Consider the following 23364-nt stretch of genomic DNA (forward strand, 5'->3'; position numbering starts at 1 on the left):
GGAAAGGGAGTAAATCCCGCGGCTCGGGGAACCACGGAAAGGTTCCAAGAAAGGGAGCGATTTACCCGACGTTCCCCAGGACAGTCCCCTGGGCTGGTGTTAAAGAATTGGCCTGAAACAAAAGGAAAAAGTAAAGAAAAAAATGATTCAATAGAACCTATTGAATCTGATCACTTCTTTGAGCCGAAATTTGGAACTACTGACGACTGGACATGTCAGGCGTTAAATTTATACGTAAATAATAAAAAAACCCTACAAGCAAGAGGAATGTGGCTACGCACATAGGTGGAAAAGTTCCCGGACAGCATCAAAAATCCTATTACTGAAAAATAAAAACGCAAGTATGAGAACTTTAAAAAACGAAGAACGGGAACTTTTAGAAAACCTTCCTCCTCCTTATGAGGGAAGCTCAGAGGATGAGGAACCGAAACCTAGCGCTCCTTCGCCTCCACCAGCTCGTCGAACCCGTAACCGGGAGAGGCAAAAGCAACTAGAAGCAAATGGAGCAGAGGTTTGGGGAGGCAATCTGTACCCCTTACGGGAAGTGCCTGTGGGAGGAGGCGCAGGGGCAATAGGATTTGTAAGCGTCCCCCTTAACACCGGAGACGTGAGAGCATTTAAGAAGGAAATGGGAAAACTTTCAGACGACCTCTTAGGAGGATCTGAAAGACTGGATCAGTTCCTGGGACCTAACACCTATACCTGGGATGAGATGCAGTCAGTGTTAGGAATCCTGTTTACGACCGAGGGAAAACAAATGATTAGGCAAGCCGGAATGCGCTTGTGGGAGCCGCAAAGTCAAGCGGGGCCGCCGGCAGATCAGAAATGGCCCAATGTCCGCCCTGATTGGGACCATCAGCAAGAACAGGACCGACAGAGTATGAGGTACCTGAGAAATGTAAGAGTGGCCGGCATTAGAGCAGCAGTTCCTCGGGGGCAAAACATGACTGCAGCCTTTAGCGAACATCAAGGGAGAGATTAATCACCCGCTGACCGGCTAGAAAGATTAGGAAAGCATTTGCGAATGTATTCGGGGGTAGACCCGACATCCCCGGTGGGGGAGGCTTTATTGAAAACTCAGTTCGTAGCCAAATCGTGGGGTGATATCGGGAAAAAGTTAGAAGAAGTTAGACGATTGGCAAGACCGAAGCGTGCAGGAGGTGTTAAGAGAAGCCCAGAAGGTGTATGTTAAGAGAGACGAAGAAAAACAGAACGCAAAGGCGAAAGTATTTGCTGCAGCAGTCAGAGAAACTCAGCGGAAAGAGGAGAAATGTGGAGATCTCATTCTAATGGTTTACCCGGAGCTTTGGGTGGTGAAAAGAGAGGGACGGTAATGAGAGAAAACGAATTAGCATGCTATTATTGTGTAAAGAAGGGACATTTGCAGCGGAATTGTAGAAAGGGGGAGCAGGATGTAAACACGTTTAAAGAAGAATAGGGGTATCAGGGGCTCTATTTTCTGGGGACAAAGACATCAAAGGAACCCTTGATAAAATTAAAATAAGGTCCCCAGGGATTAGAGTTTGAGTCTTTAGTAGATACGCGTGGCGAAAAACCAACTGTAAGCGATACTCCGAGGGGATGTAAAGTGCAAAAAGAAACGGCTCTAGTAATAGGGGCTAAAGGGGACCCATTTAAGGTGCCAATTGTCGGGGATGTTAAGATCGAATCCCAACATGGTGTAATTATAGGGGATTTATTATTGCTACCAGAAGCTGAAAATAACCTTTTGGGAAGAAATTTGATTACGAAGCTGAAATTAAAAATAATAGTACAAGAAAAAGAAAGAAAAAATTACACATTAACGAAAAAGACGAGCAACAGGTTAATCCTAAAGTCTGGTATACAAAAGGAGAGATTGGAAAGCTTGAAATAAAGCCTATTAAACCGGATATAATTGATCCAGAGGCACCAATTCGGATAAAACAATACCCCATTCCCCTAAAGGGTCGAGAGGGGCTGAAACCAAGGATAGACGAATTTTTTAAGTAAAGGCACATTGGAACCTTGTATGTCTCCACATAATACACCTGTTTGACCGGTTTTAAAATCAGACGGGTGTTACAGATTGCTGCAAGATTTAAGGGCTGTGAATCGGCAGCCTGTGGCTCGTTTCCCAGTGGTAGCAAACCCCTATACACTGGCTTAACCAGTTACCCTGACTATTTTGGTACAGCGTAACTGATTTAAAAGACGCATTTTGGTCCTGCCCCCTAGACGAGGATAATAGAGACTATTTTGCACTTGAATGGGAAGATGCATCGAATAATAGAAAACAGTAACTCAGATGAACGGTACTTCCCCGAGGGTTTACAGAATCGCCTAACCTTTTTGGGCAGGCGTTAGAGAAGCTACTGCAGACATCCAAGCCATCCTCAAAAATAAAGCTTTTACAATACGTATATGATTTATTAATAGCTGGACAAACTGAGGAGGATGTCAGGACGGGGACTGTAAAATTGCTGAACTCATTAAGAGAAAAAGGATTAAAGATTTCAAAATCTAAATGACAGTTCGTAGAAAATGAAGTACTTAGGACAGTGTAAGGGGAAAAAGAAATTGGATCCTGAAAGGATATCAGGAACACTGTCTTTATCACCACCCAAACCAAAAAGAGAAATTCGTCAGGTATTAGGATTATTAGGCTACTGCCGACAATGGATAGAGGGATATAGTGAAAAGGTAAAATTCCTATATGAGAAGCTAAAAAACTTGACTCTATCTTGGCTAAACCAGGACATCCTCTTAGAATGTGTAGTGCAAATACAGATTTAATTCTCAGTGCATTGTGTGTGTGTTTACACAATACGTTGTTTATGTGTGTGTGTGTAACAGAAGACTCCTTAGCTGTGATTTCTGAGGAATAAGCTAATACTGGTTTGTCAAAGTAACGTTGAAGCTATTGTAATCCAGCCTTTTGTTATTGCATCAGCTGAGTTCAGGTGATTGCCAACCCACAGTTGGCAGTTCATGATAATTCACATTGAGCTTGACTTGAAAGAAAAATACAAGTCGTTAATTCTTCTGCTGAAGCAGAATTCTGTGGATTTATTTATGCTTTATATATAAAGTTACATTTAATAAGCCTGATGTTTATTCTTTCTTTTTCTAAGGACATTCTGAGTCAAACTCAGGATAAAGCACTCTGCAGAATTGGAGAACTGAGAGAGGTAATTTACATTTATACCACACATACATAGGCTCTTTCTCTGCCTAGCTTTTTTTTGTTCACTTTACAAAATATTTTCTGTCGTGCAGCAGGGTTTTTTACCGCCTGTGTTTATTTGTTTATATGGGGTTGTTTCTCTGACTCGTTTCCCATTCAGCAGCTTATTGTCATCCTCTTAAGTTGGAGCAGTTCATCGTACCGACTGAACTGCTTTTCTGTTCATTGGGAAATAGGTAGAAATGTGTGTGGTTCTTAGAGTATTGTTGGGTCCAGCAGTAGATGTCCCTGTGCAACTTGTTGCTCTTCTATTAAGCATTAAGAAAGGCTAATGTTAGGCAAATACAAGTAAGAGACACTTTTAAATAAAAATTTTAATGACTATCGAAAGAAAAAAAGGATAGAATTTTAAAAACTGCACACTTGATCTCCATTATAATATCCCCATTGCTTTTATGGATTTGTAGCGTAGTTTATTTGCATCATGAGATCAGGTGGGTTGTGTTATGATTGTTGTCTGCTTAGGTTATAGTGAAATTAAAAGGAGAAGCTCTAATGTGTAGGGTATTGATAATAAACCTGCTGAGTTTAATTAAGACACGTAATCGGGCAGAACAAATGAAAAGGGCAAGTTGACCAAAGCCGTATTGTCAAGCTTTGGTGAAGCAGGATGCGAAACGGAAGCGTTTTCACTGCCCCGAGAGCCAGTGCAGCGTCGGTTCAGAGATGGGTGCACGAGGGCCTCTCTGTCCATGCTCTGACCTCACTTGGCAGCTGGGTACCAGCTGGCTCAAAGCCAGGGGCTTTCTCTGTGCCTGCACTCGTGTTTTGGCGTGTGCTGTGCCGAGCAGCAGCGCTGCTGTGGAGGGTGCAGGGCCGTGGTGAGGTCCCACCTGTGCCTGAAGGCAGGCGAGCTCCAGGCAGTCAGGCGTCTCTCGCCCGCGAACGAGGGCCGGGGTCTGGCCCTGGAGGGTGAGGGATGTGACTGTGAGCATCCGGACATGCACGTACCCAAGGCTCCTGCTCGCCCGCAAGGGGCTGCCCCGGTGCAACATGATTTCAGAGGAGGTCACCGACAAATTGTGGAGCGTCTACTTGAGCTGTGCAGGGTGTGATCCAGGGAATCAGGCTGTGAATTGTGTAAGCCATGGGGACAGCATTTTGGTTGGGATCTGTGCTGTTTCTGCCCCAGCAGCTGCGAACGGGGGGACAGAGTGCGGAGCGTGTGGTGCTCAGCTGAGCTGGAGCCCGTGCCTGGGCTCTTGCTCTGTCCTAAGCTAAGCTGTCAGCCCATAGGAGGGGAAAACCCACAGCATTACTGACAGAAGTGGCTTGCCAGTGGCTTTTTTTCCAGTTCACTACAAGGTCAAATGAAAGAAGCTCATTCTGTGTTCAGTCTCTATCCGCATGCTCCAGTAGGTTTGGTTTTCCAGCTTATTGGTACTTGGTAAAGTTTGGAAGGCATGTATGTACACCAGAGTTAAAGCTTTTCACTATGAAGAAGGGTTGAACATGTGCCTGCTTACTTTTCACATTTGCTATCACAGCCTTTCTGATTCATATATGTATATAAAAAAAATATTTCTGATATACGTAGATTTGTATATATATTTGGTATAAAATTTCGGTATATATTATGGTATATTTGGTATATTTCTATATTTCGTATAACATAATTCCATTCTTGTAGGTCTTGTAGATTTAAACATTCCTTCAAAGCTAATGTTGAAATTCTTTTTTATTAATTGAAGACCTTCAAAATGTAGCTTTTAGTCTTTTAGAAGCCCAAGTTACGGCATGAGGTAAAACAGACCTAAAAGAAAAGTTACAGATCAAATGGTACATTTCCATTGTGGGAGCTAAAATGGTACCAAATAGATCATTCACTGATGTAATAAGTTGTTATCAGAAGTTAAGTTAAAAAAACTTTTTCTTCATCGTGCAGTCCATTTTCCTCATATATATGCTGAATCAGAGAAGTTCCTTTTAAGAGGGCCATGTAGGAATAAACTAAGTCTTCTCTGAGACCAAGCTGACAGTGTGAAATAGTCCCTGGCTGTCAACGTGTCTTTTGCTTACCTTAGTTTTCTCTTGTTAAGAATAATTCCTCAGCAGCAGTCTTCGGAGTTCTCCTTGTCAGACAAGGATCAGAAGGGACTTGGGGACCCAAAAAGACTATTTCGATGTTGATTTCAGTAAAACTCTTTGTCACTTGTTGTTGCACTGAGCTGCTTTCCTTGGCTTGGACGGAATTGCTTCTAAAGCTCGGAAGCGCAAGGCAGAAGCGTGATCAGTAGCTGTTGAGACCCTGAGGCAAGGCATGGTTACAAAGTGGATATAGTTGCTTGGGCAAAGAGAGGAATAGTTTTCCCGGTGACAGCTCCCAGCACTGTCCTGCCTGCGTGGCTGGGCAGGCTCAGCTCACACGGCTGCGGATCTCAGAGCTGGTATCAGGCTCTGCTCTGGCAGCCGGGATTCAGGGCTGAAGGTAAGGGGTAGGCAGCAAGATGGGTAAAAGCAAGATCTGCAGTTAGAGGAAAGCAATGCAGGAAGCATTTAGTGCCCTGTGTTTTGTCTCCTGTTTGCTTTTTCATCCTTTCTGTCGTCCTTTATCTTTTCCTGGCTCACAGAAGCCACGTTTACGGGTGCCGCTTGCTTTATACAAGCGATCTGTGCAGAATAATGGTCGTAGAAGCATTCATTTCCTGGGTAAATCACTGGGAAGATATATATGGATGAAGTAAATATTGAAGGAAAAAAAAAAAAAGAATACAAGTTTGGGAAATTGTTTACGGTGCGTGCATGAAATGTGTCTGGTTCCCATTCTCTCAATAAGGAGTTAGATGTGAATCAATTTAAATACATTTCTTTTCTATTAGAGCAGTAAGTATTTAAAGGAACTGAAATATTTAAACTTTAAAAGCACAGGAAGGAAATAGAAGAAACCTCCCTAAGGCAGTATTTTATGATTACACAGATCCTAGTAATGCATTTAGGTAACGTCGAGGAAGTTTCTAAAGGTGTTCAGCCAAATGAATTGCAACTAAGCAGCAAGTAAAGCCACATAGTTCAGTTCTTTGGCATCCCCTGACTTGCTGATTTGAGACCCCTTTGAGGGATGAAAAAGCCAACTTTCTGCTCCTCTAAGTGCCATATGTCATATTAGAGTGCTAGCCTGTTGGAGGAGCATGAGAGACACTGACATTTCTGCTGTTTCAGTTGACTTAATCTGGTGGCTAAATGAAGAACCGAGTTTACTGAAGTGCAGTCTTCAACTTCCAGAAGGGTTTTTGGGAGCAGGCATGAAGCGATCCCTACACAAACTTGTGTTTTAGAAGAAAAGAATTCTGGATAATTCTGCATTAGATCTAGACTCTTGCTGGTTTAATAATGGGATGTTCTTATGTGGTGTGGAATGTTGTATAGTAAAAGAAATACCCACTTTGTGGTTGTATTCTAGGGTCACAACTGTGAAGAGGCATTTCTAATATTTCACAGTATTTTGATAAACCTTTCAAATTCCAATGTTAGTTTCATTTGAGATGTGTTTGTTTATGATTCTCAGGAGCTCCAGATGACACAACAAGCAAGGAAACATCTCCAAGAGGAATTTGATGCTTCCTTAGAAGAAAAGGATCAACTTAGTGTCCTGCAAACTCAGGTGAGATACCTTACCCAATAGATGTGCTTTAAAACTGCTCTTCCTACTTTTTTTTTGCTTTGAATTACATATTTCCTATCATGCATGTCCATGTCTTTTTATAATTGCTGCGATGTTGTTGAGCTTCTTGAGAATTTATGTTTATCTAGAAAATAAATGCATCTTCGTGGTAGAGGATACCCTTGCACGATCTCACTCGTGTTAAATGTGATTGTTTGATATGTGCTTACATTGTATTGTCTTTGTTATCAAGAACATAACATTGGCAGTTGTTTGAGTTTGGCAAAATTTATGTGTTTTGCTTAATTGGTCTTTTTTTCCCCACTCATATTGAAACTATTTTTGTGAATTGGAAACAATTCTGATTTTTGAAATGCTACAAAAATTCAGCCAGATTTTTCCTTTCTCTACTCGCTGATACCAATTTATTTAACTCTCTCTAGTTCTGAAGAGCAAAACATGATCTACTTAGAATCCTTGGGTTTTTCTAACAAAAAGAACATTTTATTTAGGTATCATTGCTGAAAAAGACGTTACAGAATGGTCAGATACGCACTGAACTGCCTGACTCGACTGTCCCATCTAAACGACAAGTTCAAAGTCCAACAAAAGAAGTCGGCACAGAAACTCCTGTGGAACCAGGAAGCAATGGTAGGTATTGCAGCTTTCTGAAGAGATGTTGAGTTTTGGGAAAGAAGCCTGCTGTTATTGATGATGGAGTAACAATACTTAGGGCTGAACATGTCATAGTAAGGATATATTTCCTGGAAGGAGACAGTTGTTTTGAAAAGAGCGTGGCAGCTAGAGGACAGGATAACCCTTCGAAGAGACTAAATTTTCATGAGAATTCAAATCTGATGCGTCTCGCCTTTGTCAGAAATGACGACAGTATTGTAATTATTGCATTTGATGGAAGGGGTTTTTACTCTCGCCACTCAATATGATTAAGAGATTCTGTCCCCCATAAGCAAGGACCTATGCCTGGAGTTCAGAGAGGACACCAGTTGCCAGACTTTCTCTTTTTTTCCACACACACCGACTACCCCTCCCCTCCCCAGGAAAAAGTAAAAGCAAAGATCCATTTTGATATTCATGCTGTTGAGTAATCTAAGTGTCCCCTCACACCAGGAGGTTATTGGAGTTACGGGACTCCCAGTATTGTGTCTATTTGATTACTGAGCAAGGGACATTATAATGCTGATACATAATGAATGTGTCATTGGCATCCTGCATAGAAAGACAGGGACAGAGGTGAACATGCATCTTTCAGTTATCTTTGTTCAGCATCTGCCATGATTTTTGTACGTTAGGATGATATGAAGGCTCAGATCAGAGATTTTCTGTCATGTCTTTTGTAGTGCTTAGGAAATAATTTAAGTATCTGGGCCCTGAGAATCAGGGTTCAGGACGTTTCCCGTGCGGGAGTGTGCTTCTGGACTATAGCATGTAAGACTGATGAACTGAACCTCTGAATTTGTCTGTCCTGTTTTCATGGCAAGTACTGGGACAGACTCCAGAGCATCAGAGGGGAACACAGAGTGAAATAAACAGAGTAAAAGGGACCTAGATCTTTCTTGACTATCATGTACTTTTTTTCTTTGAAGCTTTTGAAGAGCTTGAGAGGGCTCTGAGTCTTGCCCAAAAGGCAGAGGAAGCCCAGAAGAAATTGCAGGCAGAAACAGATAAAAAAATGAAAGCAGTAGAAAAGGCAAGTGAGGAAGAGAGGGTAAATCTTCAGCGGGAGTTAATCAGAGTGAAACAAGAGGTGGTTGAGATTATGAAGGTAAAAGCTGAGACTCACCCTGTATTATTGGCTTTTAATCTAATAATTCAATTACAATTAAATTATAGTTGTATAATACATTAGTATATCATAACATCATAAAATTTTTGTTTTAATAAGTTCTATAAAAATTAATGTCTAGGGTTAAGGATTTACTTAAGACAGAACAGAAAACTCCCCATATAGATTTTATTTTTCTCTAACAGTTTAAAATCAGTGAATGAAAACACCTGTAAATGACAGTTCTTGTGTTGGCATTTGTGATGTTAGTAATTTTTCTAAGAGAATACACTGATGCTTTAGGGGGAGAACTTCCCTGCATTACATTATTCTTAAATAAAGCATGTTCATAGATTGTAGATAGCTGGCTACATAGGGTATCATCACTTGACTTTCTGGCACGTGAAATAACAAGAATGCCGGGAAAGCTAGAGACAGAAGTTCCTTTTCCAATTTATGGTCACATTTGCACTGACACTGAAAACACACAAGTTCACCTTGGTAGATGAGTCTTTAGAAGATCTGGTGTTTCCTTTGGTAGAGCTGTGTGATGGTTTGACTCTGGCTAAATGCCAGGTATACACCAAGTCGCTCTATCACTTCCCCCCCCCCCCCTTCCCTTTGTTTTCTCAACAGGGTAAAGAGGGGAAAGAAGATAAACTAACCCTTGTGGGTGAAACAAAAGCAGTTTTAATATAAGCAAAGCAAAGCAAAAGTCCGCGCGCGGAAGCAAAAGCAAACAGATTTATTCTCTACTTCCCATGAAGAGGCGATGTCGGGCCCTCTCAGGAAGCAGGGCTCCAATACGCGTAGTGGTTGCCTCGGAGGACCAAGGGTGACCCCACCCCCTTCCTCCTTTCTCCCAGCTTTATACTGAGCAGACGTCATATGGTATGGAATATCCCTTTGGTCGGTTTGGGTCAGCTGTCCTGGCTGTGTCCCCTCCCAAGATCTTGCCCACCCCTTCCCACTGGGGGAAATGTCAGAAAGAGCCTTGGTGCTGTGTAAGCACTGCTCAGCAGCAGCCACAACACCAGGGTGCTGCCAACACCCTGCCAGCTCCCAGCATAAACCACGGCACTGTGAGGGCTGCTATAGGGGAAAACCGATTCCAGTTCAGCCAGACCCAATACAAGCTGTGAAAGACAACTTTCCCTGAGAGGGAAGATGGACAACTTCAAGCTTGAAAATAGCCCCTGTCAGGGCTCAGTAGGAAGCTTTCAAGTGACTGTTACTTACTCAAAGGCAGCAAAGAGATGGTTCCGGTTTCCTCTCTGTTGCACTGCTTTTCTTAAGAAATAATACAAAGTGTTATTGAATATTGTGACACTTTTTTTCTGACTGATTGACAGAAGTCTTCAGAGGAGCGTGTTGCTGAACTAGAAAAATACCACAAAAAAGAAATGGCTGCCAAGGATCGTGTGCTAAATGAGAGGTTACAGGCCCAAGAAAAGGCGTTCCAGGGCAAGATGAAGGCAGCTCTTGTGAGTATCCCTGCAATGTGTAGAAAGATGTTTCTCTGAGTGTGTGGTGGAACTAGAAGTCTTAATCTGACCCTGTTCTGTAGCGAGAGTCCTTCTGCTCTCAGAGATACAAAGCGTCCTCCAAAAGTCAAAGAGGTCAGACAGCCTCTTCAGCAGCATGAAGGGAAAGCAGCTGTGGTGATACAGGCTGAATAATGACAGTTAATGACTCTCCCTGCTCACTAACAGCTGCATCTTGTGGGAAAGACTTCTTTTATTTTTAAAACTGCTTAGACATTTTTTAAAAATTTATTCCTCTGGATCATTGGCGATTAGCCAGAGCAACTAGAGTAGAAGAGGTTCAAAGAATGAGGCTGTTACTTGAAAAGTGTTGGTATCGTTGTGGCCGATGGTGCTGTATTATGTGAGCAGGGTTAACTCTTCATAGTGTTTGACCTCAGAAAAGAATTTCCTTCCAGGCCAGGCTGGGAGGAATCACTGGATTCTTTGTTCTTTTTCATAAGCTGTAATCCACTTTAGATCATGTAATTTTACCTAACAAATAGTAGATTCTCTTTTGTGCTCCTCCATGATGGCTGGTGAGTAGGACTGAGGGACTTTGACAGTCTCTTCCTGACTATTTTTTTTTCCCACCTATTTCTCAGGTTATTTTTCAATTATAAGGACTAGAAGCTTGAAAATAATTTAGCAGTGGAAGCAAGTGAGAACAGACCTTTAGTCCTCTAAGGTGTTACTCTCAATCATGCTAAACAAAACAAAATGGAAGGCTGGATTGCATTAGGTTTTTCATAGAAAGGCGAATGGTCCCCAAGAAGAGAAAATGGAAGTGATTTATAACGGTTTTGTTTACACAGACGAAATACAAACTCTGTGCTTGTGGTGAAAATACCGGTGTGCCTAGTGTATGACTCCTATTAACTTGTTTGTAAATATTCAATTCTGCTGTTTTTGGAGGTGTGATGACTGTATTTATTGTTTTAATCATAATTTTTGATACAGGAAATAAACCGGATTGAGTATTTAAAAGCCCTTCAAGAACAAGAGGAGCAAGGGTCCCTAGCTTTAGAAGAATTAGAGCTGCAGAATAAAGCAGTACAGTCACAGTGTGACAAGAAAGTTCAGAGGATGCATCAAGAAGTAAAGACTTCTAGAACTGTGAGTAAAGATTCCAAAGGGGTAGATGTTTACAGGAATTCCTTTTAGTATATATTCTAAGTGTGACAGTTTACAGATACTGTGGATTTGTTGCGATTGGGTTGTTTTAATGTCACAGTGTTTAAAAAACACACATCTGCATTCACTTTCTATCATGGCATGATACATGAATTTGTATCCCTCCGCATAATTTTTATGCATGTTCTACAGGATTGTGAAACTTCAAACTGTTTAACTCCTGGGTACTGCTAGCATTCACACACTTATAAAGATCCTTGAGTAAATAAGAAAATGTGCTTAAATTTTTGAAGTGTCCCGTGCTTTATGTAATGGGTCAGATTGCATTATCTGCCAATGCAAGTTTGTACGTTATTCCGCCACTCCCTAATATTAGTTTGAAAGTTTTGCCTATAGAAGCATTTTACCTTGACAGCAGAATTTCCACGAGATGTGTGGAATTAAGATAAATCAGTAGGTGTGTACAAAGCTTGGTAGTACTCGTGTAGACTCCTGATGTCTTTCATCCTATGTGTTGGCACTTTAGCTTAATAAGAAAAAATGGATGTGTATCTCATAAATGTCCCAGGAATTTATTTTATTTGTATTAGTTAAATTCTTTCTAAGCTTTTATTGTATGTGTTTTCACCACAAGGAAAGAGAAAACCTTTTATTAAATAACTAACCATAATGGAAGCAAGTCTGAGAAGAAACTAGGTGAATGAAAGGCTGCCATAAAGAGTTAATATTCACTGAAAATAATGGAATAAGTTACTTGTAGTTATGTGAACCTGGTGAGATTTTGAAAAAAGTTGATCTTGCTGCCTTATGAATATTCATATTCTTTTAAAACTTTTTTTCTAACAGAGGATTCTTGAACTGGAAAGCTCTCTTGCAAAGTATTTGGAAGAGGCCAGATAGCAATCAGAAGAAAAAAAGCAGCACAATAAGGAAATAAGTGATATAGTTGAAAAGCACAAGAATGGACTGGAAAACATGAAACAGCAGCAGGAAAAGCTTTGGACAGAAAAACTTCAAATCTTAAAGCAACAACAAGTAACTGAAATGGAAAAAATGAGAGAGAAACAAGAACAAGAGATAGCTACAATTTTGAAAGAGAAAGAAACAGTTTTCCGTGCACACATAGAAGAGATGAATGAAAAAACGTTACAAAACCTTGATGTGAAACAAGCAGAGTTCGAAGCACTGTCTTCTGAGCTATCAGAAGCACTAAAAATTCGTCATGACTTGGAACAAGAGCTCTCTGCATTGAATAGTAAAGTGTGTGAAGCAAGGCAAGAATTGGAAGAAGAGAGGAAGAGGCACAAAGAAGAGGTTGAAGTTATGTCAAAAGAGCATGCAATGTCTATTCAAGGAGTTGAGGAGGTACTCAAAGAGGAACTCAACCAACTCAGGCAGTCATTGTAGGAGAAGGACAGACATCTGGAGGAACTAAAAGCGCATGAACAAAAGTTAAAGGATTCTGCAGAAAGCTCTGAAGCTGAGTTTGTGCAAGTGTCTGCAAAGCTAGAGGAGCTCTCAGAGTCTCTTCGGAGTACGTCTAATGAGCAAGCAAAGATTCATGAAGAGGAATTAGCAAAGCTTCAGCAAAAGCTGAGAGATCTTGAAGGTGAAAAACTGCAACTTAGTGAGCAGCTGGAAATAACTGAATCCCAGTTGAATGATGTCAAGAATGAGTTAGAGGCATCCATCTCTCAGGTACGTGACCTGAAGCAGCATTTGCAACAGCAAAGGAATGAAAGTACACGGAAGGAAACCTCTCTAACACAACAGTATGGATGTCAACTGAGGGATCTGCAAAGAGAGGTTGACGATATAAAGAGAATTCTAAGTGAGAAGGAAAATGAAATTGAACACGTGAAGTTACAGAACGAGCAAGGGGAAGAGCTTTAACAGAAACTTAGCCACAGAGGAGAGAATGAGTACTTTACAAGGAGATACTGAAACGTCAGGATAACGAAATCGAGAAAATGAAACGGAAATCAGAAGATATGCAGGATATTTTCAAAAAGAAACTTGCGGAGCAGGAAGCTAAGCTAAAAAAAGAGCTTGAAAACAAGCAATTGGAGTTCAGTCAGAAAGAGAGCGAATTCAATGCTAAAATGTTGGAAATGGCACATGTCTGCTCAGCTGGAATCAGTGATGCTGTGTCAAAACTAGAATGTAATCACAAAGAGCAGCTGGAGAGTCTTGCTGATGCTCACAGGAGGGAGTTGGAAGAAATTACCCGGAGTTGGGAAGAGAAACTCCATCAGCAGGTTGAAGAGCTCCAGGAAAAGCATGAAATGGAGCTGCAAGAGAAGGAGCAGGAAGTTGGAGACCTGAAAGAGGAACTTGCCACCTGCAGTGCTGAGAAGGAGGGCTCCAGAGCAGAAATAACCCGACTGAAGGGAGAGCAGGTGACAAGGGAGGAGTCCCTGAAGGAACTGCAAGAACAACTAAGGCAGTCAGTGTCGAAGGTGAATGCTTTGTCAGATAAGGAAAGTGACCTGAAAACGCAGTTGAAAAAATGGGAAGGTGATCTTAATCAGGCCCTGAAAGAGCAGTCAGGACTTGAGGAACAGCTCAGTGAGCAGAAAGCAGTTGAAGAAAAGGACAAAGCCAAAATTACCGAGCTGGCTGATGAAAGAACACTAAATTTAAGCTCCAGCTCTGATTACTTAGTAAATGTGCTAGGGTTAGGTCCTTGGGTCCTTGATCAGTTTGTGTTCCAGGTGGAAAAGAGGGAAGCGAGTGAGTGAAATTTTAAGCTTTACTAGAGTTGTGGTGGTGGTGGTTGTTTTTGAAGGATTTAAATACAGTGTTTATAGGTCAGCCTCCCTCCCTAGCTCCTTTCTCTGAGGCTCTGTCCAGATAGGCACCACGGCCCTTAAAGTAAGGTTCTGTTCTATGTGGGATGCAGTCTGTTTGCATAGTTTCTGTGCTAAGAGCTTTCACTTTTACTTCTAAGGGAACAGTTTGTCTGCTTGATGCTTGCAGACAAACATAGTTTTGCTCCAGTAACATTTCAACCAGGAGTTCGCAGCGAACTTGGTTCTAAAGATGCTATTGTAAGATTCTATGGTTCTTGATGTAGAAAACCTCTAAAAAAACCACCACCCCCCAAAAACCACCTCAAATTAAGAGTAAATAGAAGGAGCTGAGTACGCCAGGTATTGAGGATTTTTAACTAGAGGTCTATAGCCATCTATCAAAAAACTCTTAGGAAAGGTTAATTGTTGATGTGTTTTTGATGGCATTTTTGTCATGTTTTCTTTATGTATGCTTATGTGTTTAGAGTAGACACGTGTATATACATATGTGAATACATATACGTGCGTAACATTTGCTGTAGATACCTGCGTGTGTATATACACATGTACACCCATTTCCTTAAGTAGTTTAGGGAAAGTTTTTAATAACACAGTTTTTAATGTCTTTTGATTTCATCGAAGGAGATTCTGTTTAACCGAAAACTGTCAGTTATGCTTATTTTAGCTGCTTGTGAACACCATTCATCATTTTGACTGTTCTCTATTTAGATTCATGTACTGGAAGACCAGTTGAAAAACTATGAGAAGAATGTGAACGTCACCTCCGTTGCAACACCATACAGAGGTAAGTACACCGTTTTCATCACAAGTAAGTTGTCTGTTTGAAAGTTACGCTTTGGTTTAGACAATTTATTAAAATGTCAGTCTCTAAAACACTTGTATCATACTTTTATGGCATCTTATCCCCGTTTTGTCTTCTCTGTTATAGCAGAGCTGGTGTGTGATTTCAGATGAGGGAGTCACAGAGCATTTTGTTTGGGGTTTGGTTTTATGTCATGCAATTAGAAGAGCTCTATATCGGAGTTCTTAAGCTTTCTCTGGGGAGAGTGGTATAAGCAGTGGCACTCAAAAGTGGGTAGGGAGGAATTACCCATTTGTCTTGGCTAATTAGATACACATTTTATGACTTTAAAGCTCGTGAACAATACTGGATTTTACAGATCTGTCTTGTGTTACGTGCTTGGACATTGACTCTTCTTCTTGTGACGAGAGTTCCTTTGCAAGATGATCTGCTTTGACACAGTAAGAAGTAAAATCCCAGTTCCCCTTGTAATCTTTGAAATATGTGTCCTTGAAAGTGGTTTTGGAGCTGAAATCCCCTGGCATTTCAGGCAAATAACCGTCTCCTCGTGACTGGAGTCATGGTGCGCGCAGGGAATAGAACCGCAGAGTTACCCCGCGTTATGCCGAGCGCTCTGCAGGAGCAGCTCTGAGGCGGGTCTGAGGGGTCCCCCCAGGAGAGCAGCTCTCTGCAGAGCAGGTCCCAGCCCCCCGGGAGACAGGGGCAGAGACGGGCACAGCTACAGCATCGCTCGGGCAGGGACTGAAGGCCCCGGGCTGAGCTCAGACACGTCCCCTGGGCCCTTGGCAGGAGACGGGGGGGCCGGGGGTCCCGGGGAGGCCGGTCCCGGCCACTGAGGCCTGTGAGCACCCCCAGGACCCTGACAGAAGCAGACGTGCACTGCTCATGTGCTCTCCCGTGGGCACTGATAGTTGGCTACTTTAGCGGGGAGGGACCTACAGTGATCGGTCCAAGGGCCTGACCAGTTCACTGCTAAGGTATCAATGGCATTGTCCAAATGCCTCTCAACCACTGACAGCCCTGGGACTTTGACTGCCACTCCAGGAAGCCTGTTCCAGGGTTTGACCTGCCCTGCCTCTCAGGAGAGAAATGTTTCCTCCTGTGAAGTCCAAACCTCTGACAACACAGCTCTGAGCCATTCCCACGCGTCCTGGCGCTGGGTACCAGGGAGCAGAGCTCAGCACCTCCCTCTGCCCTTCCCCTCCCCAGGAAGCTGCAGAGAGCAGTGAGGTCGCCCCTCAGCCTCCTCCTCTCCCAACCAGAGAATCCCCAGGGTGCGGTTTGCCCTCTTGGCTGCCGGGGCACAACTGCTGACTCCTGACGAGCCTCCTGCCAACCAGCACCCCCAGACCCCTTTCGGTGTTTGTTGTTACTCTATCCCAGGTGCAGAACCCAGCATTTGTTCTTGTCCAGTTGCCTGCCGTTGGTGAAACTTGGATTCATATGAGTGACTCGCAGTATAAATGTTCTCTTGTTTTTGTTTACACAGATGGAAACCTTCACCATGCCGACGTTTCCCTCTCTGAGGAGCCTGCCGAGTTTGAATACTTGAGGAAAGCGTTTTTTGAGTATATGATGGGTCGTGAGACAAAGGTATGGGAAGTTGTATATGGTGACACGTGATTGAGGCTAGAATACAGTCTTACATCCGTGCTGTATGGATTTGAATTGCTGTGTTTGTGATTCCTTACATGCTGTTTATTACTGGCACAGCATTCGATAGGCTGTCACACTTTTTTCCCAAAGAGGCATGATCCATACCTTAGTAACTTTGTCAACACGCCGAGGTGAGTGGCGGGGGGAGCGGGGTTGTCACATCTCTCACCGATGTACCGATGGAGACAAAAACCTGTACAGGTAGGTATGGGTCTATTAACACAAGTCCTGTCGTCACTCGAGTGCTATTGTGAAAGCTGGTATGCACAATATTAGCTTTTTAGTAGCTCTGAAGATGATGAAATATCTCTTTAATTGTTGCTTAAAGATGTTTTTTAGTGCTCCCTCATCTGTATACCTTCTCTAGATAGTATTCATTTACCCTTCAAAGCAGTGAAAAAACCTGCACAGTAGGCTTCTTACTGTATGCTGCAAGCCTGTGAAATCATTCCTAAGTTGGAATTTTACTAGCTTGTAACAATACTGATGCTTAGAGACTGACCAGGTTCAGAAGAAGTATGTCATAACACAAACATTTTCTTTGGATGATAAATGCTATGTGGGTTAAATTTTTTTAGTTGTTCTTTTTTTTTCCTCCCTGGTGTTCTTCCAGTCTTTGTTGTCCTGCTCTCAGAAAAAAGAGAGGTTTTATGTAGGTTTCTGTGTTAATTAGCTTTGTTCTCGTTGTGCTCTGTACAGAGTAGAACTTGGTCTGTGCAGGACACCTTGTCCTTACAGGATTCCTCTTTCTCTTTATCCAGTTCTTCACTTTGATACTAATTCCTTTTTTATTTAAAATACATATCACTGATCAAAAAAACCCGGAATCACCCATTACCATCTGTTCACAAGCGCATGGATGGCTCTCCTACTTTAATAACAAACTGAAATCGTTAAAGACAATTACAGATGTTAATAAATTTTATGATTTTGAATAGTGAGGGACTTAGACAAGCAAAAATGCTAAAAAGCACGTCAGCAATGTTTTGGCTTCAAGTTTTGAGACAGCTGCAGATGACTTGCAGATAGCTGATGCACATAGCAAATTTGCGTTTAAGAACATCTAGTTTAAAACCTCTTTCACTCGTTGAGGTTATTTCTTACTTCAAAGCATTACTGTACATGCCTCAAAACTTTGCATTATAAAACTGTGCGTGTTTTTTTTCCTTTTAACTCTGATTTACTGAAGTTTGCAGTTGATACCTTTAATAAGAGCAACTAACAACAATCAGTGGTGAGGTAAATTGACTTTAGGTCTTTATTCTGTCTTTCAGTTGCTTTGATTAAATGTTTAAATGTATATAATAAATGTATGTATGTATGCATTTATATGCATGTATGTGTTTGTAGACACATATATGTATTTATTTGCCCTGGACATTACGTTGTATTTAACGAGAAGATGCCATTACAACATTGCCTGCACACAGGCTCCTAAAATATGATGGATATTGAGAGGAGAACAAATAAATTGGAAAAGATAGAGATCTGGTTCCTACAACAACTTAGGAAAGCTTTGTTAGAAAGTTGGTATGATTGAAAGAGGAAGTATATTTAAACAACCAACCAGCAGAAATAATTCTCAAAGCACTACAACTTTTAGCTTTGGCAAGTTAGATGTAGATAGGTAAGGGAAGATGACAGAGTTCTTACAATAGAAAGTGACTGTATTCTTCCCTGCTGCGTGTTCATACCAATTTGATTACCTCGTACAAAATTTTAACTGAGGGCAAATACATTTTTAAATGCATTTCAAAGCATTTTAGTGCATATGAAATTAAATTACTTATAGATGACTTTGGGTTGTTTTTGGGTTTTTTTAGACAATGGCTAAGGTAATAACAGCAGTATTAAAGTTCCCAGAAGATCAGACTCAGAAGATGCTAGAACATGAAGATGCTCAACCATTGGTAAGTTAAAGAAGTAAACCAAGTTTATGAAGAGATTAGGTTGCAAGAATAAGGAATTAGAAACTTGCTTTTGAGTCTCCTTTTTCCCTGTGTCCACATTAAAGAAAACTCCTTTTCTCCCTCCTTCCCTCTTCTTCAGTGGAATGTCAAATTCCAGCTGTAGGTTTGAGTTTGTAGCAAAAGTGAGGGGGGAAAAAAAACCCCGAAGCGTATTTTCTTAACTAGTACTTCTTATCGTCAGTTAAGCCATATTTCTGGTAGCTGTGGGTACAACAGAACAAAGCAAGTTCAGTCATCACTACTATTCTGTAGATGGGTTTTCTAATCAAAAAAGTAATCTGACAGAAGATTTGTGTTTCTTAAATTCAGAAGTTTCTGTGGAGTCAAACCAGTTTTCATGAAAAATATGTCAAGAGAGATTTTTTTTCAGCCCTGGGACAAAATTTCTGTCTAAACCAAAAGCCATTTTTCTTGTAGAGTAGAAAAGTGACTAGCTCCATCACTTGATACACGTGTGTTTGAAGTAGGATATGTATCTTGAGTGTCCTCACAAGATTGGGTTTTTTGTTTGCTTGGTTCTTGGTTGTAGTTTTTGAGGTTTATTCCGAAGAGCCTGCTTTATTTTTGTCCTGAAAAAACATCAAAATATGTGAGGATCACTCTAGGCCAGGACACGTTAAAAACAAGAGTCTTAAGCGCTTCACTTAGGTTTTGTTTGGTTGGGTTTTTTCCCAGTTTCAATACATTTCTTACTGTGTGACAGTTGCTCAGTATTTACCAGACGGGTGAATTTGGGTTTGAGAAGCAGACGCAAACACAAAGAATATATGAACATAAACATTTCTTTGGTGTTATTGTTGGGATTTTATGTATAGTAGCGATTTTTTTATTGAGAGAAAACCTGCAGTAATAGTTCTCTCTACATTGTATCTGGAGTGAACATTGTGATCCCCCTCTTTGTGGGTCGGCTTAGTACAATATTCAGGAATTAAACTGAGAGGAGGAATTGCATTCTGTTTCTCTTGCTGGCCTTGCATATGTATTTGTTTAGCACTGGCAGAAACAGAATAAAATACAAATTTGAACATTCTTACATTTCAATTGAAGTAGTTACGTTCAAGTCCCGTTGATTCATTGAAACAACATCAACAAAATTTTTTACCATTTCGTCTTGAAGTATCAATTCTGAGGAAAGTGTTAAATACTTCAGCATGTTCCTGTACACTTAGCAGGCTTGAGAGTCTTGCCATCTTAAATATTCAAAACACTTTTAAAATGATAGAAATGCTGGTAATACTGCAGCTCCAGTAAGTTTCATGCATCCCGGACAGGAATTTCTCTTAATGCTCTCTTTCTCTGACCTTCAGGTAGAAAGATGGCACTTTGTGGTTGTTTTGTTTTGGCAAGCTAGAGCAATACTTAGGAAACATTTTGAGTTCTCTGTTGGCCAAAAGAGAGGTTAGAGAGATGAACCTTATTTTTCAGTCCCTTCAGCTTTTTGATACTCGAAACGTGGTCTTCCTAAAACAGATATTCACAACTTCTGACACCAAAGAGACTTGAATTCATCCAGCAGGTTTTGGTTCTTCATCTTAAATTTTGTCTAGAACATACAGTGAGGTTTTCTGCAGGCTCCAAGCCCTTTGGTTGTTAAGGATACTGTCATTCAGAGCGCTGCATGTCCTGATCAAAAACGTCTTGGGTTTCACACAGCAGTCCTTTCTGGGCTCAGATCAAGCCTATGAATGTTCCCCTTTCTTAATCCACAGAGACGAAATTAGACATTCAATGGACACTCAAATATTAGGGCATATTATGGAGGATGTAGTAATTTTTTTTTCCTTCACTGTCAAAGTTACTGTTTGTTTAATGAAGCACAAACTATTTTTTGTCACGAGCCTTTTGTAATTCCGTTTAGGACTAAAAAGTTAGACGGGTCTTCATAAATTATTCTGTGAAGAAATATGCCTGGGGTTTTGTATTTTATTTATCGACATTTGCAAACATGGCAAGTAGCACTTCTCCACACTTAGTATGGGAGTGATGCTGTTATTTGAAAAAACCGAGCACTTAGATCTTCTCAGCACTAAAGTTCTGAGCTACAACGTAAATGTCCATTTTTAACATAAAGCTTGGTTCTTTCTCTGTGTTAGTTCATGCCCAAAACACCTATAACTAATTGTAAGGTGAAAATTGTTAATTAACTGTACTACTGGCAGAGAGTAAGTGTGTGTAGTATTAACTATCTGTGAATAATTATTTATCTTCTTAGTGGGCATATATTTAACAGGTTTCTGAAAATGTTTAACAAATTCCTAGTCAATAAACATATGCTAGATCAATGTATCTCCTTCACTAACCTAAGTTATTGTGATCTGACTGTAGCCATCTCATCTGTAAGCAGTAGATGTGCACAGAGTTACCTACGTTATTAAGAGAGTAGCTCCTCTGAGCTCCTTTTTTGGACAGGCACATGTCAGATTGATGGGAGACATACTGTACTGCTTGAAAAAAATCATTCCATCTTATAAATATGAGAATGGATTATTTTTAAAAAGGTTGATGAAGGAAAGATTCTCTGTAGAGCAATTGGGATGTGATTGCATGTAAACATCAGTCCCTTTCTGAACTGGAGCTCTGGCTTGGTATCGAGAGAAACTGGAGCAGAAAGATTAGGGAGAACAACTTGGGGAGCTTTATGCTCTCAGTTCATTGTGCCTTTTCTCAGGTTGTGTTAAGCTACTTTCCTTATGACTCTGGAACTCTAATTGCAGTGGTACAGACAAGCAGCAGCTGATTTAGGCCTGAGGGTGCAAGCTGCATCAGAGCAGAGTAGCCAGGCCAAACAACTCACAAGCACTAGTGGTTGAGAGGGCAGCAGGATATGGACGTACACCGTTAAAACTCTCTGCACTGCCCGATAACGTTTATTAATTTGAGTCATTAGTGCTGTGGGAAATGTAATAAACTCTTCAGGTGAATTCTACAGCCTAGAGTCAGCCCAACTTTCCTTTTCGTCCTTTGCAACTGAAAAGCTTTGCACAGTTGCCAGGAATCTGCAGCGTGTCTGAAGCGATCGCTAGCAGTGGGCTGAAATGCAGCGGCTGGCCGGCACCACCGCCACCGCAACACGGATTCGTTTAGGCTGTCGCCACTGCCAGGTACCACAGTGCAGCTGACAGGCTGTCTCCCTCTCTTGCAGTCATGCAGAGGTGGCCCCCTACAAAATAACATCTGTTTCAAAGGAAAACAATCCATTCCTCTTAGCAAGCAGCCACGGTGTCTCCTTTATGTTGCGTTCTCTTAAACCTCTGCATACAACAGCGGATGTGCTTTATTGCACTCAGAAAGCAGCAGAGGTTGGGCTGTCTGTCTCCTAGCCTTGATCGCCTCTTGACTAAATCGGCAACGGTTTTTTCTAGCCCTCTGTTGAAAATAGTTGTTGTTAATGATAGGACAAAGCTATTTACAGCACTGTTGCAGAAAGCGTGTTTGAAACTGAAGTTCTTGCCGTGCGGTCTGTAACGCTGGTGTAAAAAGTTCCGTCATTCTCAGCTGTAATTGAAGCGTGTCACAGAAGGGCTTGATTTTGGCCTTAATGTCAGCAGTTGCCTGGTACACTTCCATAACTTCATATGCACAGAAGCTGTTCAGACCTCATTCTTGGACTGTAGCTTCTTTCTTTACCTCGAGTATTTTTGTGACGCGTGTCAGTTGATAGTCAGCAGAGGGGAGAAGATTCTTGCATGTATAGAACTTAGGAAATGAAGATGATGCTGACTTCATTGTAAAAGCAGTAAATATTGTCCTGGTAGAGGAGGCTTTTTGCTCGCCCCAAAGTTTTATTTCATCACTTCCCTTTTGGTGATAGGCCTTGTGCAGAAAGGCCAACTCTTTTTTTCATTGGATTAACCTGCAGCGATGTGGTAGACTATTTCCAGTGAGACTCCTGACTGTTTTGCTGCAGGTTCTTTTCTTCTCATCATAGTTTCTCAACAGTTTTGCAGCTACTGGAATGGACTTACTTGCTCGAAATCGGTTAATAATTTGACAATTTGACTTATCTGAAATCCTTCCATCTCCTATTCACATCAATAAACAACAGTGTCACCATTAAGAGCAACTTAGAAGCATTTAATATTAAAATAATAAAGCAGCATTTGCTCATTTTTTCTAACTGTTCTTTCTTCTAGTCATGGCTACAACTATTCTGAAGAAATGCTGATGTGTGTGTGTGTATGCCGGGTCGTAAAGCTTCTGCGGCGCTGACAATGTAAAACAGATAAGAAGGGAATCATTAAAATAACAAAGCAGAAGCTTACCTACCGGCTGCGCACGAGAAGTACTCCTGGTCGAAAGTGCTGAGAGGAACCGCTTTTTGAAATGAGCGTGCACGAGAGGAACACACGGATTTGCTGTTATTTTTAGAGTGTACAAGAATACATAAGGACTTGTTTCTCTAATAAAGTCTGGAGCTTGACTGTTAACCATATTGGTGTGTGCCTTGACTCACAACCTCGTCCTGCAAAAAGGGTTTCCTGCTACAGTGGTGAGAATGTCTCGTGGTGCTGCTGCTTAGTTCACATCTCTGTCGTTGTCCTTTGATAAGGGACAAGAAGAAAAGTAGAACAGCAAGAACGAAAACTCAGCACCACCTTTGGACCATGAATATAGGTTACCTGTATCTGTTTTTGCCAAAGATAAACCCAATTTGCTGAGGCTGTCAGGCCTGGAACACGCATCCTGCTGCGGGGGTGCTCAGTCTGTTCCTCTGGGTGCTCTCCCGTTAGCCAAGGAACACAGCGCGTCCTCCTGACTGCAGAGACAGCTTTGGCTAGCGTGGTGCTGTCCAAAATGACAGCCTCGATCTGCCCTGCTTCAGCTGTCGTGCCCAGGGGCACTACCCACAACTTGGT

At 41.5% G+C, this 23364-nt stretch overlaps 1 protein-coding gene and 1 pseudogene across 2 annotated transcripts; both read left to right on the forward strand.

The window, feature by feature from the left end:
- Positions 1 to 343: 343 nt before the first annotated feature.
- On the forward strand, positions 344 to 13160 carry LOC141956719 (golgin subfamily A member 4-like; annotated as a pseudogene).
- LOC141958208 (golgin subfamily A member 4-like) lies at positions 12435 to 22967 on the forward strand. 2 transcript variants are annotated; one of them, XM_074900985.1, is made up of 5 exons: positions 12435 to 13726; positions 14789 to 14864; positions 16372 to 16475; positions 18362 to 18448; positions 22642 to 22967. In XM_074900985.1, the coding sequence occupies exons 1-5, from the start codon at positions 13238 to 13240 to the stop codon at positions 22660 to 22662; spliced, it is 777 nt and encodes a 258-aa protein (XP_074757086.1). In that variant the 5' UTR covers positions 12435 to 13237; the 3' UTR covers positions 22663 to 22967. The 2 variants fall into 2 exon arrangements, 1 of the variants encoding a protein (XP_074757086.1); XR_012633243.1 differs by lacking the exon at positions 22642 to 22967 and adding an exon at positions 15241 to 15322 and having other exon boundaries at positions 12437 to 13726; positions 18362 to 18376.
- The last annotated feature ends 397 nt before the right edge of the window (positions 22968 to 23364 follow it).

This window comes from Athene noctua, chromosome 2 (genome assembly GCF_965140245.1).
Source record: "Athene noctua chromosome 2, bAthNoc1.hap1.1, whole genome shotgun sequence".
Taxonomy (NCBI): Eukaryota; Metazoa; Chordata; class Aves; order Strigiformes; family Strigidae; genus Athene; species Athene noctua.

Excerpts from the sequence above, each read along its gene's own strand:
- LOC141958208 (XM_074900985.1), top strand. The coding sequence starts at position 13,238 with ATGAAACGGAAATCAGAAGATATGCAGGATATTTTCAAAAAGAAACTT. Across the intron at positions 13,727-14,788 it reads TAAGGCAGTCAGTGTCGAAG|ATTCATGTACTGGAAGACCA; the intron begins GTGAATGCTTTG and ends TTCTCTATTTAG. Across the intron at positions 18,449-22,641 it reads ATGAAGATGCTCAACCATTG|TCATGGCTACAACTATTCTG; the intron begins GTAAGTTAAAGA and ends TCTTTCTTCTAG.